The sequence below is a fragment of the Miscanthus floridulus genome, unplaced genomic scaffold (assembly GCF_019320115.1).
Source record: "Miscanthus floridulus cultivar M001 unplaced genomic scaffold, ASM1932011v1 fs_738_2_3, whole genome shotgun sequence".
Lineage (NCBI taxonomy): Eukaryota > Viridiplantae > Streptophyta > Magnoliopsida > Poales > Poaceae > Miscanthus > Miscanthus floridulus.
In genome coordinates, this window is record NW_027097199.1 from 6,672 (window position 1) to 18,611 (window position 11,940).

At 43.2% G+C, this 11,940-nt stretch overlaps 1 protein-coding gene across 1 annotated transcript; it reads right to left on the reverse strand.

Moving 5' to 3' along the window:
* Nucleotides 1-1,282: 1,282 nt before the first annotated feature.
* On the reverse strand, nucleotides 1,283-4,249 carry LOC136532926 (CBL-interacting protein kinase 2). Its single transcript, XM_066525500.1, has 2 exons — nucleotides 3,959-4,249; nucleotides 1,283-3,128 (listed from the first exon to the last, which is right to left on the reverse strand). The coding sequence occupies exon 2, from the start codon at nucleotides 2,797-2,799 to the stop codon at nucleotides 1,450-1,452; it is 1,350 nt and encodes a 449-aa protein (XP_066381597.1). The 5' UTR covers nucleotides 2,800-3,128; nucleotides 3,959-4,249; the 3' UTR covers nucleotides 1,283-1,449.
* Between the last annotated feature and the right edge of the window lie 7,691 nt (nucleotides 4,250-11,940).

Sequence of the window (11,940 nt, forward strand, 5' to 3'; positions counted from 1 at the left end):
ACTGGTTCACCGATGAATGCAGACGTCGGCAGCCAAGCACCCATGTCCCCTCCACGCATTGCTCGATTCCATTCCAGTTCACAGCATCCCGGCCCCTTTAGAACGCAGGAATCTCGTAGAAATCTCTTGGAAAGTTTCTAGAAATCCGTTTGTTTCATACGAAGATCACAAGAATCTGGGGAAAATATACATGACCAAGCTATACTGTGTCAAACATCATTCTGGTTCAGCAAAGAGACATCTTTTGGAATTATGCGTAGGCCAGCTTAGGTTGGCGAAGTGTCCTGGTCCTGCCAACAGCAAAGCAAAGCAAAACAACAACCAAATCATGGGTTTGCTAAGCAATCGTGCAGGTAAAATATAGAATTAAAAATGGTTGTACTTGCCGCCTATGATTCCATACAGTTTAGCAACCACGGTTCTTTTTCTGGGTAAATTTACTTATTTTTCTTCTTGTTGGAGATTAATTTAAGACATAACTAATGAGGATGGATCAATTGTGCCATATGTTTGAACCGTGTTTTCCTCATCGCATAAAGAAAAATATGAGTCGTAGTTAGCTTCTCTTTTTTCTTTGTTTTTTTTTAAGAAAAAAAACTTTTGTTTGATCTTTGAAAGAGTAAACTTACCGCTTGCTTTTAATGCCAATTGTTAGAGCTAGAGCATACAAATGCAAATGAACTACTTCATTTCAACAATATCGATGGTTTGGTAAAGACTCCAACATAAAAAGACAATGTATGAAACTAGCCACAAATGCGTTTGCAGGCCAATATAAACTTTGGTGCTTCAAAGCATGCCATTTATTGTTCCTTAGCTGTCAAGATGCATCACATATATCGGTTATTTATTTTAACAAAGCTGTCCGAAAAAGTCATGAACTCTCACAGAAAAACAACAACATTGATACATGGATCTAACACATGAGTGTTTGCACCACAAAAAAAACTCTATCGGTGAATAACATGCACCTTATTTTACCTACTTGATAAACATATAACTCTACCCCTAAACTTGTATGCTATCTACAACTTGTGACATAGTATTGCTCAAATGACGCCTGAAAAAGCAGTGTGCAAAGGGGCGCTTTACAGATAGGATAAATCTTTCAATTATCTTAGGCCACGCCAACACAGCTTTGTTATATATATCAAACGTCCAAACCTTAGTATAAATAAAAAGACACCTCTTCTTAGGTGTATCCAAGATAACATTTATAACAAATACCTTCTGGTGTTGAAAATCACAACAAGCAAGGATTCAATCATGAGAAGATCAACACTAAAGCAAACTCTTATAATAACATAAACATGACTTTAAAATAAATTTGTCCTTGGACGATAACACAAGTTTATGTTGATAATACAAGGGGAACAAAAATGAATAATGAAAAAGTGAGAACTACACAAATACATGAAAGATTGGAAATTGTCCAATAAAAGCGTTGCACTAGCTCACAGTTTGTTGCTGCTTTGATTGCTCACCTTGCCAAGCCCATACTATGTCTTTTAGCGCAGGCCTCATTTCTTGGTTCAGGACCTTTTGATACTCTAGAGTGTCGCCATTCGTCTTCTTTATCTCCACAAGATGAAAGTTTGGGCTAACCTCAAATATCTCAGCATCGATACCCATCACCCCTTTCCTTCCAGGCTTCGAAGCTTCCATCTTTAACAAACCACCATCCTTTTTTGTCACCTTCAATTGCAAATTTTTCGCAACATCTTCGATCTTCGATATGATTGTTGAGCTTGTGTTGGTGGATGTGAATTGGGATTCTCTCTTCTTGTCAGATTCTTCAAATAAACCTGAGAGGTCCAAACCAGTTGATAGAGATATTATATCAAATGCATTCATGTTGGTAGGCTTCTTTTCTTCTTGTTGCTTGCTCTCTGCTGTTATGTTGGTGCTCAGTGAATCAAAATCTGCATTCTTGTCCACTTGAGGGGCATTCTTAGTTTGTAAATTATACCTAAGTAGCTTTGCATCTAAACCCTTCCTAAACCATGGATTTTCCATGATTTTTTCCATTGAGATCCTTGTATTGGGGTTAGGATCAAGAATCCTTAGCAAAAGCCTCCGAACATCGGTAGAAAACCAACACGGGCATTTGAACTCTGCTTTCCCAATCTTTTTATACATGTCCATTAAGTTCTTGTCATGGAACGGAAGATAACCAGCCAATAGCACAAAAAGGATTACCCCACAAGACCATATGTCAGCCTTTGCACCATCATAACCCTTTCTGTTAATCACCTCTGGAGCAACATAAGCAGGCGTGCCACAGGTTGTGTGGAGCAGGCCATCTTGTCTTTGGCATTCAGCAAGTGCACTTAGACCAAAATCCGATACCTTTAGGTTGCTATTCTCATCGAGCAAAAGATTTTCTGGCTTCAAATCTCGATGATAGACACCCCTGCTGTGACAGAAGTCCACTGCGCAAATCAGCTGTTGAAAGTACTTCCTCGCTGCATCTTCCTTGAGCCTTCCTCGCTGCACTTTATTAAAGAGCTCTCCACCTTTAACATGCTCCAACACAAAGTATATTTTGGTTTTGGTAGCCATGACCTCATAGAGTTGCACAATATTGGGATGTCTGACAAGCTTCATCACAGAAATTTCTCGCTTAATTTGATCAATGAGCCCAACTTTCATAACCTTCTCCTTGTCAATCACCTTGATCGCGACACTTTCTGAAGTCTTAGTGTTGCGAGCATGATAAACCTTGGCAAAGGTCCCTTGACCAAGCAATTTCCCCATCTCATACTTGTGCATGAGAACATTTCCTTTATGTTCCACCATCGTGCCGTTGTATGCTATGCACACAAAGAGCACTTAGTTATCCCTGACTGAAAACGAACTAGCAAAGAGGCTGAGAGTGGATACTTCAACCGTCTCCCCCCAGATGGTGATCTAAGAAGACGGTTGAGCCGCCACGTCGAACCCCATTGTGCGGAAGCACAAGGAGGAGAAGATGCGTGTACTCTTGAGCTGCAAGGTCATCAAGAGCTGGCAAAGAAAGAATATGGTGTGCTACCCTGCCAAGTCCCTCACAAGGTAGCTCTTTAACATGCAAGCACATCTTTCTGCATTCCCTAAGGTGTTTCCTCTTCCTTATTGAAAACCCAGTACTGCCAAAATGTGAAAGAAAAAAATATATCAGTCATAAGCTCACAGAAGTATATATAAATCGTTAATAAAAAGAAATCAAGCACAATTAGAAGTTGGAAGCAAATGAACAGTTGTTTTTACATGGATATGCATGCACAAGTCAGTTCAGCTGAAGTTAAGAACTTGACTGATCTGGTCTTTCGAACAGAACTAGCAAAAGCGAAATTCTTCCACCTCTGAAACTAGATTCGGAGGGTTGACTCATGCTAAAAACCGCAGACTACAAAATAGGATGTGGCCTCAATGGTTTTTTATTAAAAAAATTCTTACTCCCACAAAATCAGAACATTTGAGAAGAGAAAAACAAAAAAAAAAAGACATACGAAAGCCATGGCATGGGATCCTTAGTCTAATCTTATGTACTATTTTAGTACCGCTGCATCATCGAATTCAATTTTAATCGTGGACAGTACATTAAAACTTAAGAAATTAAACACCGTTCTAAATAAACAACTAAAGTGGTGGATAATAAACACTAAACATCCCACGCACAACGGCATGTTGTTCTCCTCCTCTAAATCGCTACGAACATACACTACTCACTCTGTCAAAAAAATCTTAATTTATACTATGAATCTAAACAAAACATACGGAAGTGTGGAGCATGGATCGAGCGAAGGTCTAAGTCGAGTTATTAAAATTCGAAACGGTTGCCATAAATATAAACAAACAGTAGGAAAGCGTAGACTACGGATCGAGTCAAGTCGAGTTATTAAAATTGAAAACGGAATTGAGGAGCACGGCGTGGTATGTATGATACGGAAGCGAAGAGCAGTACATAGTCACGTACCAGATCCGGTAAAGACTCGACTCGGGAGAGAAGACGGAAGCTGGGACCAGGACGAAGTTCCTTTCCTTCCCTTGCTGCTGGCACCGGAAGAAGACGAAGACGAAGACGGTGGGCGCGCACGACGGCGATGAGGCGGAGTTGGTGCTGCAGGCCGGCAGACGGCACGACGGCGATGAGTCTGAGATGCAGATGCCGAGCTGTTGCGATGGATGTGGACCGTGTCAGCCTAGCGGCAGCTTTACTCTTCTCTGCGGCAGGTAGGCATGCAGAAGTCTGGACCTCTTCTCTGGCTTCGGAGCCGCCCGGCTGCTTATAAGGCGTGCGCTTGGCTGGGAATCCCCGTCGCGGAGGACGAGATATTCTGTCGCCCAGTGCCTGCCCACACCGTTCGCTCCTACCCGTGGTTCGGCGCGGCCGGTGGGCCCTATCGGTTAAAATCATGGACCGGTTCCGTTCAATCAAAGCCGCCTATAATTAGGAGGCGAGTGGGGCCGGGCGGGCCCACCAATAATTGCTGGCATTGGGCAGTGGCAGGTGTCTGGTCACTGGTGTGCTGCCAGCCTGTCGCCGTTACTAGGATGTGTACTGTACTCCTCTACCACCCGTGACCGTGAGCTGTGGTGTTTAAGCCACCTGGCAGGGTGAGTCGTGACGCGTCTCTGCTCTGAGGGGAAAAACGAATTTGGTTTGTTGGGCATCGTTTGTTCGGTGGGCTCGTTAGCTACTACTAAAAGTACTGTAGATTGATTTTGGGTGAAAAAAAAATATTATTCGTTAGCTAAAAAAAATATGACTTATAAACTAAATAAGCCCAGATAAACAGGCGGGGCAGAAACGAGGCACGTGCAGATGGAACAGAGGGACGAGCCGAGGAAACCAAAGCGAAACAGCTCGCCGCCTTCCCAGCTTAAACTCGACCTCCACGCACGGTACGGTGGTGTTCAGTGTACGTACTAGCCATCATCATAGACTGACTAATGGGTGCGTTAGGGGGGTGTTTGGTTCCTACAGGAAAATTTTAGTCCCTGTCCTATCGGATATTTGGACACATGCATAAAATATTAAATATAGATGAAAAAAATAACTAATTGCACAGATTGTGGCTAATTTGCGAGACGATTTTTTAAGCCTAATTAGTCCATGATTTGACAATGTGGTGCTACAGTAAATATGTGTTAATGGCGGATTAATTAGGCTTAATAAATTCATCTCGTAAATTAGTCTCCATCTATGTAATTAGTTTTATAATTAACTCATATTTAGTTCTCCTAAATAGTATCCGAACGTTCGATGTGACATGAACTAAAATTTAGTCTATAGAACCAAACACCCCCTTAGTTTACGAAAGTGTGCTGAGGACCGAGGTACTAGACTAGGGGCGCGTTTAGTTGGCCCCCAAGTTGGCGCCGCCGGATATCGACCGGCACTGTAGCACATTGTAGCATTTCGTTTGTATTTGGTAATAATTGTCTAATCGTTGACTAATTAAGCTTAAAACGTTCGTCTTACAAAGTACAATCAAACTGTGCAATTAGTTTTTGATTTCGTCAATATTTAATACTCCATGTATGTATCGTAAGTTTGATGACAAGAAATCTTCTTTTTATATAATGCCAAAGTTAAGATTTTGAGTAAAACATCTGTCTCTCTTTTTAACCACCGGCGATCTGCACTTCACATCGTACACCAGTGCAGTGCAGTGCAGAGCAGTGACGTTGTTCTTGTAAACAGACAGGCACGCAGAGAGAGAAGGGGATGGACCATCTGCTGCGGTGCACGAGTACGTCCGAATCAGCGTGCAGTGGGAGGATGGAAAGAATTCTCGAGACAGAGTGGGTTTGTTCGGCGCGTATTAAAGTCGTTGATAAGCTAGTTTAATTGATTTGTTGTAAGAAAAAAAATATTATAAATTTATAGCTAATAAGTCAACTGATAAGTTCAAACGAACAGACCCTGTATAAGAATGCAACGTCACGTTCTCCCTACTCTACTCGCCTCCTCCCTCCCACCACACTGGTACGGTAGGTGCTATGTAGCGTTTTCTTTCTTTCTCTGCTTTTTTTTTCCACACACACTCCTTTTTTTTTTCCTTTCCTTCCGTTCTCTCCTTTTTTTTCTCCCTTTTTCCTTTCCTTGTGAAATGAAAGCGAGTTACTGTGTTTCAAATGTTTGAATTTTTATTAGTAGTATATATAATTAATTAAATTAAAGGGAAGAGATAATTTATGTTTTTTTTCTAATAACCAAACAATGACAAATTATATGTTGTCTGAACAATACTAAAAAAAAACAAAGCACCTGAAATATAGAAGAGGTGGAAATAAAAAGGCATGTAGCTTGCTTTCTCTGAACAATACTCAGCCTGTTCGCTTGGTCGTAAACGATCGTGGATTATAAGCTAGAACAGTATTTTTCTCTCACACCAAACCAGCCAGCAGTAATAATCCACGATCGTTTCAGCCGAAACGAAACTATTCGCTATAAAGCCGTTAATAAAAAAAAAGGTTTGAATCTTTGAAATCTAGAATTGCATCATCATCTCGTACCAGCTGCCTTGAGTGGTCATCAGAAGCTTTCTCGAGCGATTGTAATCAAGGGCACCAACCAATAATTATACTACGTAGAGTATGTCTCAATCTCACATGATAAGGCCGGCCTTAATCTCTCCCCAGCAAGCGAAGTGAAATGTCCTGGCTCCGCTCCTTTCCTTTCCTTTCCTGAAGGGAAGACGTCATCTCACTCGTCACTCCTGCTGTAGCCGTCACTGTCACTCCACTCCCACGTGGCCTGCGCATGGGCGCGGCACTGCAGGAGCCCCGTCCGGCCGCCTCCACCTTTGCCCCTGCGATCTCCACGAAAGGATTCGGTGGCGCTCTGGGACTGGGACCCGCTACAATACTCTGCTGTTGCAATGGTGGGCGCGACTTGCTGATTCAACCGTACGTCTCCCTCACGGCCCGGTGCCGGTCCCGCCCGTCGAGGGGCGCCGTTGTTCTTGTGTCGGCTCTAATCTGTCAGCCGGTGCTGGGCTAACGGACGAAACAGGCCGGCCGGCCCCTTTCTGAATTTCCTGCACCGAGTTTCCAACGAGCTTATCTTTCGAAAACAGTAAACAAGAGTTTCGTCCCCATAAAACTATTTCTGCTGCTATAAAATTTTCGTCATCTCTCTTAATCAATAAAGTGTGCTGGCTTGCACTCTATTTTTCTTCAGTCAAAATAATATGTATGATGAACAGAAAACAAAGCAGGATGACTGACGACCCCAAATGCTTGAGAATGCAGCGTCTTCAGAGTTCAGACAACGAACGTGGAATCTTTAATTTCCCAGAAGTTTCTGCACATTGGTGTGGCCCAAACCCTATTACTACCCTAGCGCTAGCTCGGTACCTCCTATGATGTCATGAAGCGGCAGGTAGCGACCAGGTCATTTTCGATAACTTAGACTAATCGTCCACTAACAGCGAATAGGAATCTAATGGACCCTAGGTATGCCATCAAATGTTGGACTTGCGTTCTCAAATGGTACCTGTCTGAATCACTCGCCAACTGACGTTTACAATGCAAAATATCTGCCCTACTTTATGTTTCAGGCCTCGGTATTACATCATTCACTCCAAGAACTGACAAGCAACTAAGCTTTCATTATGGTATAAACAAGGCTTTCCGGAAACGATGACACAGTTCAGGATCTAATCGTAATGGCGGTGTTCTTGACTAATAGGAACAAGTTAATGAGGTACAGAACTACAGATAAGAATGGCAGTTTGGTTTTTTCCTCCCAACACCTGTCATATTATTATGAGAGAACATATCTCTGCAAATAAATCACGGTACCCATCCAATTTGACCAAAAAGAGAAAATAAAGATAGTGAATACGTCTTGCTGTATCATATCATTAGTTTCAAGGAAAAATCTATAAGACGAAAAAGTCTGACTTGTAAACTGCACTGCAAGTCTCCAAGGTAGAGAAGAAATGCACCTAACCTAATTAACTTTTTTTTATCTCCAAAACCACGAACCAAAAGTTGGCCTTCCTGGTGCTTTCACCTGAAGTAAGCAAGTAGGATTAATCAACTAATAAATATAAACAAAGATGAAACATATAAAAATCTCCCAAATCACTGAGAGCCGCAGAAGCCGCTGCCACACAATGATTGCCCAAAGCACGATAGGCCAAAATAAAATAAACTGGTCTCCTACCCAAGACAAGAATCATACCAAGAATCTGTAGTACTCCCTCCTGCGCATGCAAAACAGTACGATGCAGCAGTATACAAGTGCCTATCATGGCACTCCTAACTCCATGATTGTTCTTGTTTAATTCGTTCTCCCTCTGTCCTATGAGTTCCTGATGTGCAGCTATTAACCGGAGCAGGGTGGTACTAGCACGTTCCATTCCATTGCCAGCTGATCGATTTTCATTTAATTTGCATGTTGCAATGGAAAGGACAAGGAGAGATTATTTGTCTCGTGCTTTGACATAACAAAGAATTTTCGAGACCGGTGAATGGTGAGCGATTGTTCCTCCAAACTGCCGCTGGGCTACTAATCATATTCATGCATCTGTTTATGATGGCTAACCCTTTGTCGTAGCATACTCATACACGTCGAAGATTCTTCTGTCTCTGTTTCGAAAGCGCCTGCATGTTGAAAACTCTTATAAGAGCACATAATTCTGACCGAGAGGAAAGCAACTAGAGGAGAGTTTTTATTTTGTCCATTGTGGACATTGTTGGAGCAAAATCGTATAACCAAAAACATGAGATAAAATATATATGCTGAAGAAATCATCCTGATAAATATATATCCTGCAGTCCGCACTTGAGTTTGCCGGGGTTTGTCATCGCTCCTCAGATATCACACATATAATACATAGCATGAATGAAAGAAAGAAAGAAAGCATGAATGAATAAAAGAAAATATATAGGAAATCCTGTAGGAGTCTAGGACACTAAAGCCACTTTTCTGAACTGTTAAGCAACGCAATTTGTGTCGTTGAGTCATTGGCTCCTTTCTCTCTTTTGGCTGCGGCAACGATGATGCAAACGTACCACACCACTGGGAACACTCCTAGAGCAGGACGAACGAATGAACATGCCAGAATCAGAATCTGGTGAACAACACCACACCAAGCAGCCGCGCACAGTGACACCGTGGAACAGACTACAATATGATTTGATTCTCATCGCTCACGCTTGTCTGACCCATCGACTATAACGTCCTAGCTAGCGACGAACAATGACACCGAAAGGTTTGCGGTGCGTCGCGGTGACGGCGGACGGCCGTGGAGGAGAAGGAGACGAAGGGAGGGGGAGCGCGAATGGATCCACGAGCGGGCAGGCGGGGAGCCATCGGGTAATCCTCGCGGTCGCGGTTCACAGTTCACTGCCCTGCCCCCGGAGGATCCGAGTCTAGATGGAGAAGACGATGCAATCGCCTCGGTTTAGTTAGCAGGACGATCGCGCGATGGGCTGGGATAGTGAGTTTGGGCTTAAGTGGGCCGGGATCACATGAGGGCATGCTGGGGATAGTTCGGACTCCGGCCCAATCCCCACAATAGTGGGCTGGTATTTTGGAATAAGTTTTGGCCCACTCACTAGAGTCCGCCAGGACGATTTTGGAGTAATGAAATTTGTAATAAAGAAAATTATAGCTCTTGCCAACAGCTATGAGGTTGTAGTTTTGAGTTTTTTATTTGTCGTTAAGATGTTTAAATAAACTAGTGGCCATGCATGTGTGACACGCACGTGTCTAAAAAAGTTCGTAAACATGAGTGCAATAGTAATGTCATTTTTACAACTCTTCATCATCATTGTCCCCCCCCCCCCCCCCCCCCCCCCCACCCATCTTCTCATGTGTAGTAAAGTCCAACATATGTTTCCTCGGGCAATGACCTTAGCTCTAGACTCACTCTCTTCTTGAATCAGAGGACTGCCATCTGCTTGACAATGCCATCCCGTGATTCTCTTTGATTGTTGATAGAGAAAGAAGTCGATGGCTATGGAAACTTGTAGTTTGCTTGACAATAATGGACAATGTACCCACTTTCCAGCATTGAGCTGCATATAGCCTCGCTAAGTGCTAAAGGCTCAGTCTTCATAAAACTACAATGAAAAAATAGATGCATTTAGATTTGTGAAAACAAATAATTTTGATATGAAAAACTTCGGTGGGAGTCCCTTTGTGCTAAATGCAAAGACATATTTGCAAGGTAAAAAATAAATTTCATTTCAAAACTTGTCATTCCATACAAATTTTTTAAATTGCTTCACAATTTCAAGACAATCAAACCCTGCTAGAAACAAACCTAGAATCAATTTTGGAGACGAGTTATGTGGTTTCTTCTGGCTCGTTTGAGAATTGCTTGGTGGAAGAAGAACATGTTTCTGTCACCAGAGATGCACCAACTTTTTTTGTATCTTTGTTGGTGGAACACTTCTTGTATGGATAAGATTATGTGGTGTTGGTGGGTGAGCTCTTTTTGAATGCTTTGGTTTTGAGCAGATAGAGGTTTCATTTGGTGTTGAAGGAGGCTGTCTTCAATGGTTTGAAGCTGATCCAAAATTTTAGGTTTAGATTTTCTCCATACTTTAAGGTCGGCAGCGAGATAAGAATTTTTTTGGTGGAAAGCTCTTGTCGGGTTCATAAACTCAGGGTCCTCGATGAGCCCGCTTCCCAGCAAAAACTCGGCCCAGCAGACAGCATTACAACGACGCGCGACTCCTGGGCCGACCCAGATACCTAACGACAGGCTGGAAGAGCGATCCAGTCTTCGACTGGAAGGCCTGGCCAAGGAGGGGACGACGCTCACTTCCGACTCCGACCCGCTTTTTCGACCGGGAATACACTAAACCCCTGCTTACAGCCCTTCTCCGATCGGCGCGGTCGAAGCCGACTGAGAACGACCAACCGGGGACGCCCGCTCGTTAAGGACCTAAGAAATATGCGGAGCAGACAAGGCAAGGCGCTCAAGTCAACCGCAATACCGAGGACCGTACCCTGCACACCTACAGGACAGTACCACCAGGCCATGCCAGAAGGGTGCTTTGCAACCTTTCAGATATGTCAGAATACGAACAGTGTTGTGGACGTCGACATTTGTCCTACAGTATGGTAGACGCCGACATTTGCCATACCAGAAGAACACGATGAAGCCTGCCACATGCATCTAGGCGTCAACAATATTGTGGGCGCCGACAAACCATCTTGTACCCAACGGCGTGGGCAACAAGACTTGATAGCACACACACCCTCTCTCTCTCTCTCTCCAAACTTGTAAGCCTGTCCCCTTCACCTATAAAAGGGGATGCACTCTCTCCTAAAAGAAGGACGATGGTCATTCCGACTCTCTCTCTCTCTCTGCTGAGCTCTAGAACTCTAAAGTTACACAGAGCATACGATCCAATACTTAGCGCACGTTGGAGCTCCCGTTACTCTTGGCCCTTCGGTTCAGAGTCCGACCGGACCTTCGACACCCCCTTCTTATTTCTATTTGTTTGTAACCCCACAACAAACTTCGAGCACCTGGGCTTAGGAATAAAGTCATCGACCGACTGAAACTGGACGTAGGGCACGTTACCTGAATCAGTATAAACCCTGTGTCATTCAGTGCTAGGCCACATCCGATCACAACGTACGGCAAAACTACAAATATTTACTTGTTAGTCACTTTTTGCACCGACAGCTCTGCATCTAGATTTTTGCCAACTTTGCTTCGCAGTTTTATGGAAATCATTTTCAAGCAACCACCATTTTTCAAAACGGAATGTTTTTTGGATTTTGGACGGGGGTATTCAAGGAGAACCAGAATAGGTGCATGATCACTTTTCATCATTGAAAGATGATAGACCAAGGCTGCAGGGTAAGTTGCACACCGTTCTGCATTGCAAGAAATCTGTCCAAACGCTCATAAGTAGGATTAGTATTAAATCTCTTATTAGTCCATGTGTAAGCAGGTCCATTATATCCCAAATAAAAAA

Coding starts and splice junctions, on each gene's coding strand:
- LOC136532926 (XM_066525500.1), bottom strand. CDS start 2,799: ATGGTGGAACATAAAGGAAATGTTCTCATGCACAAGTATGAGATGGGG.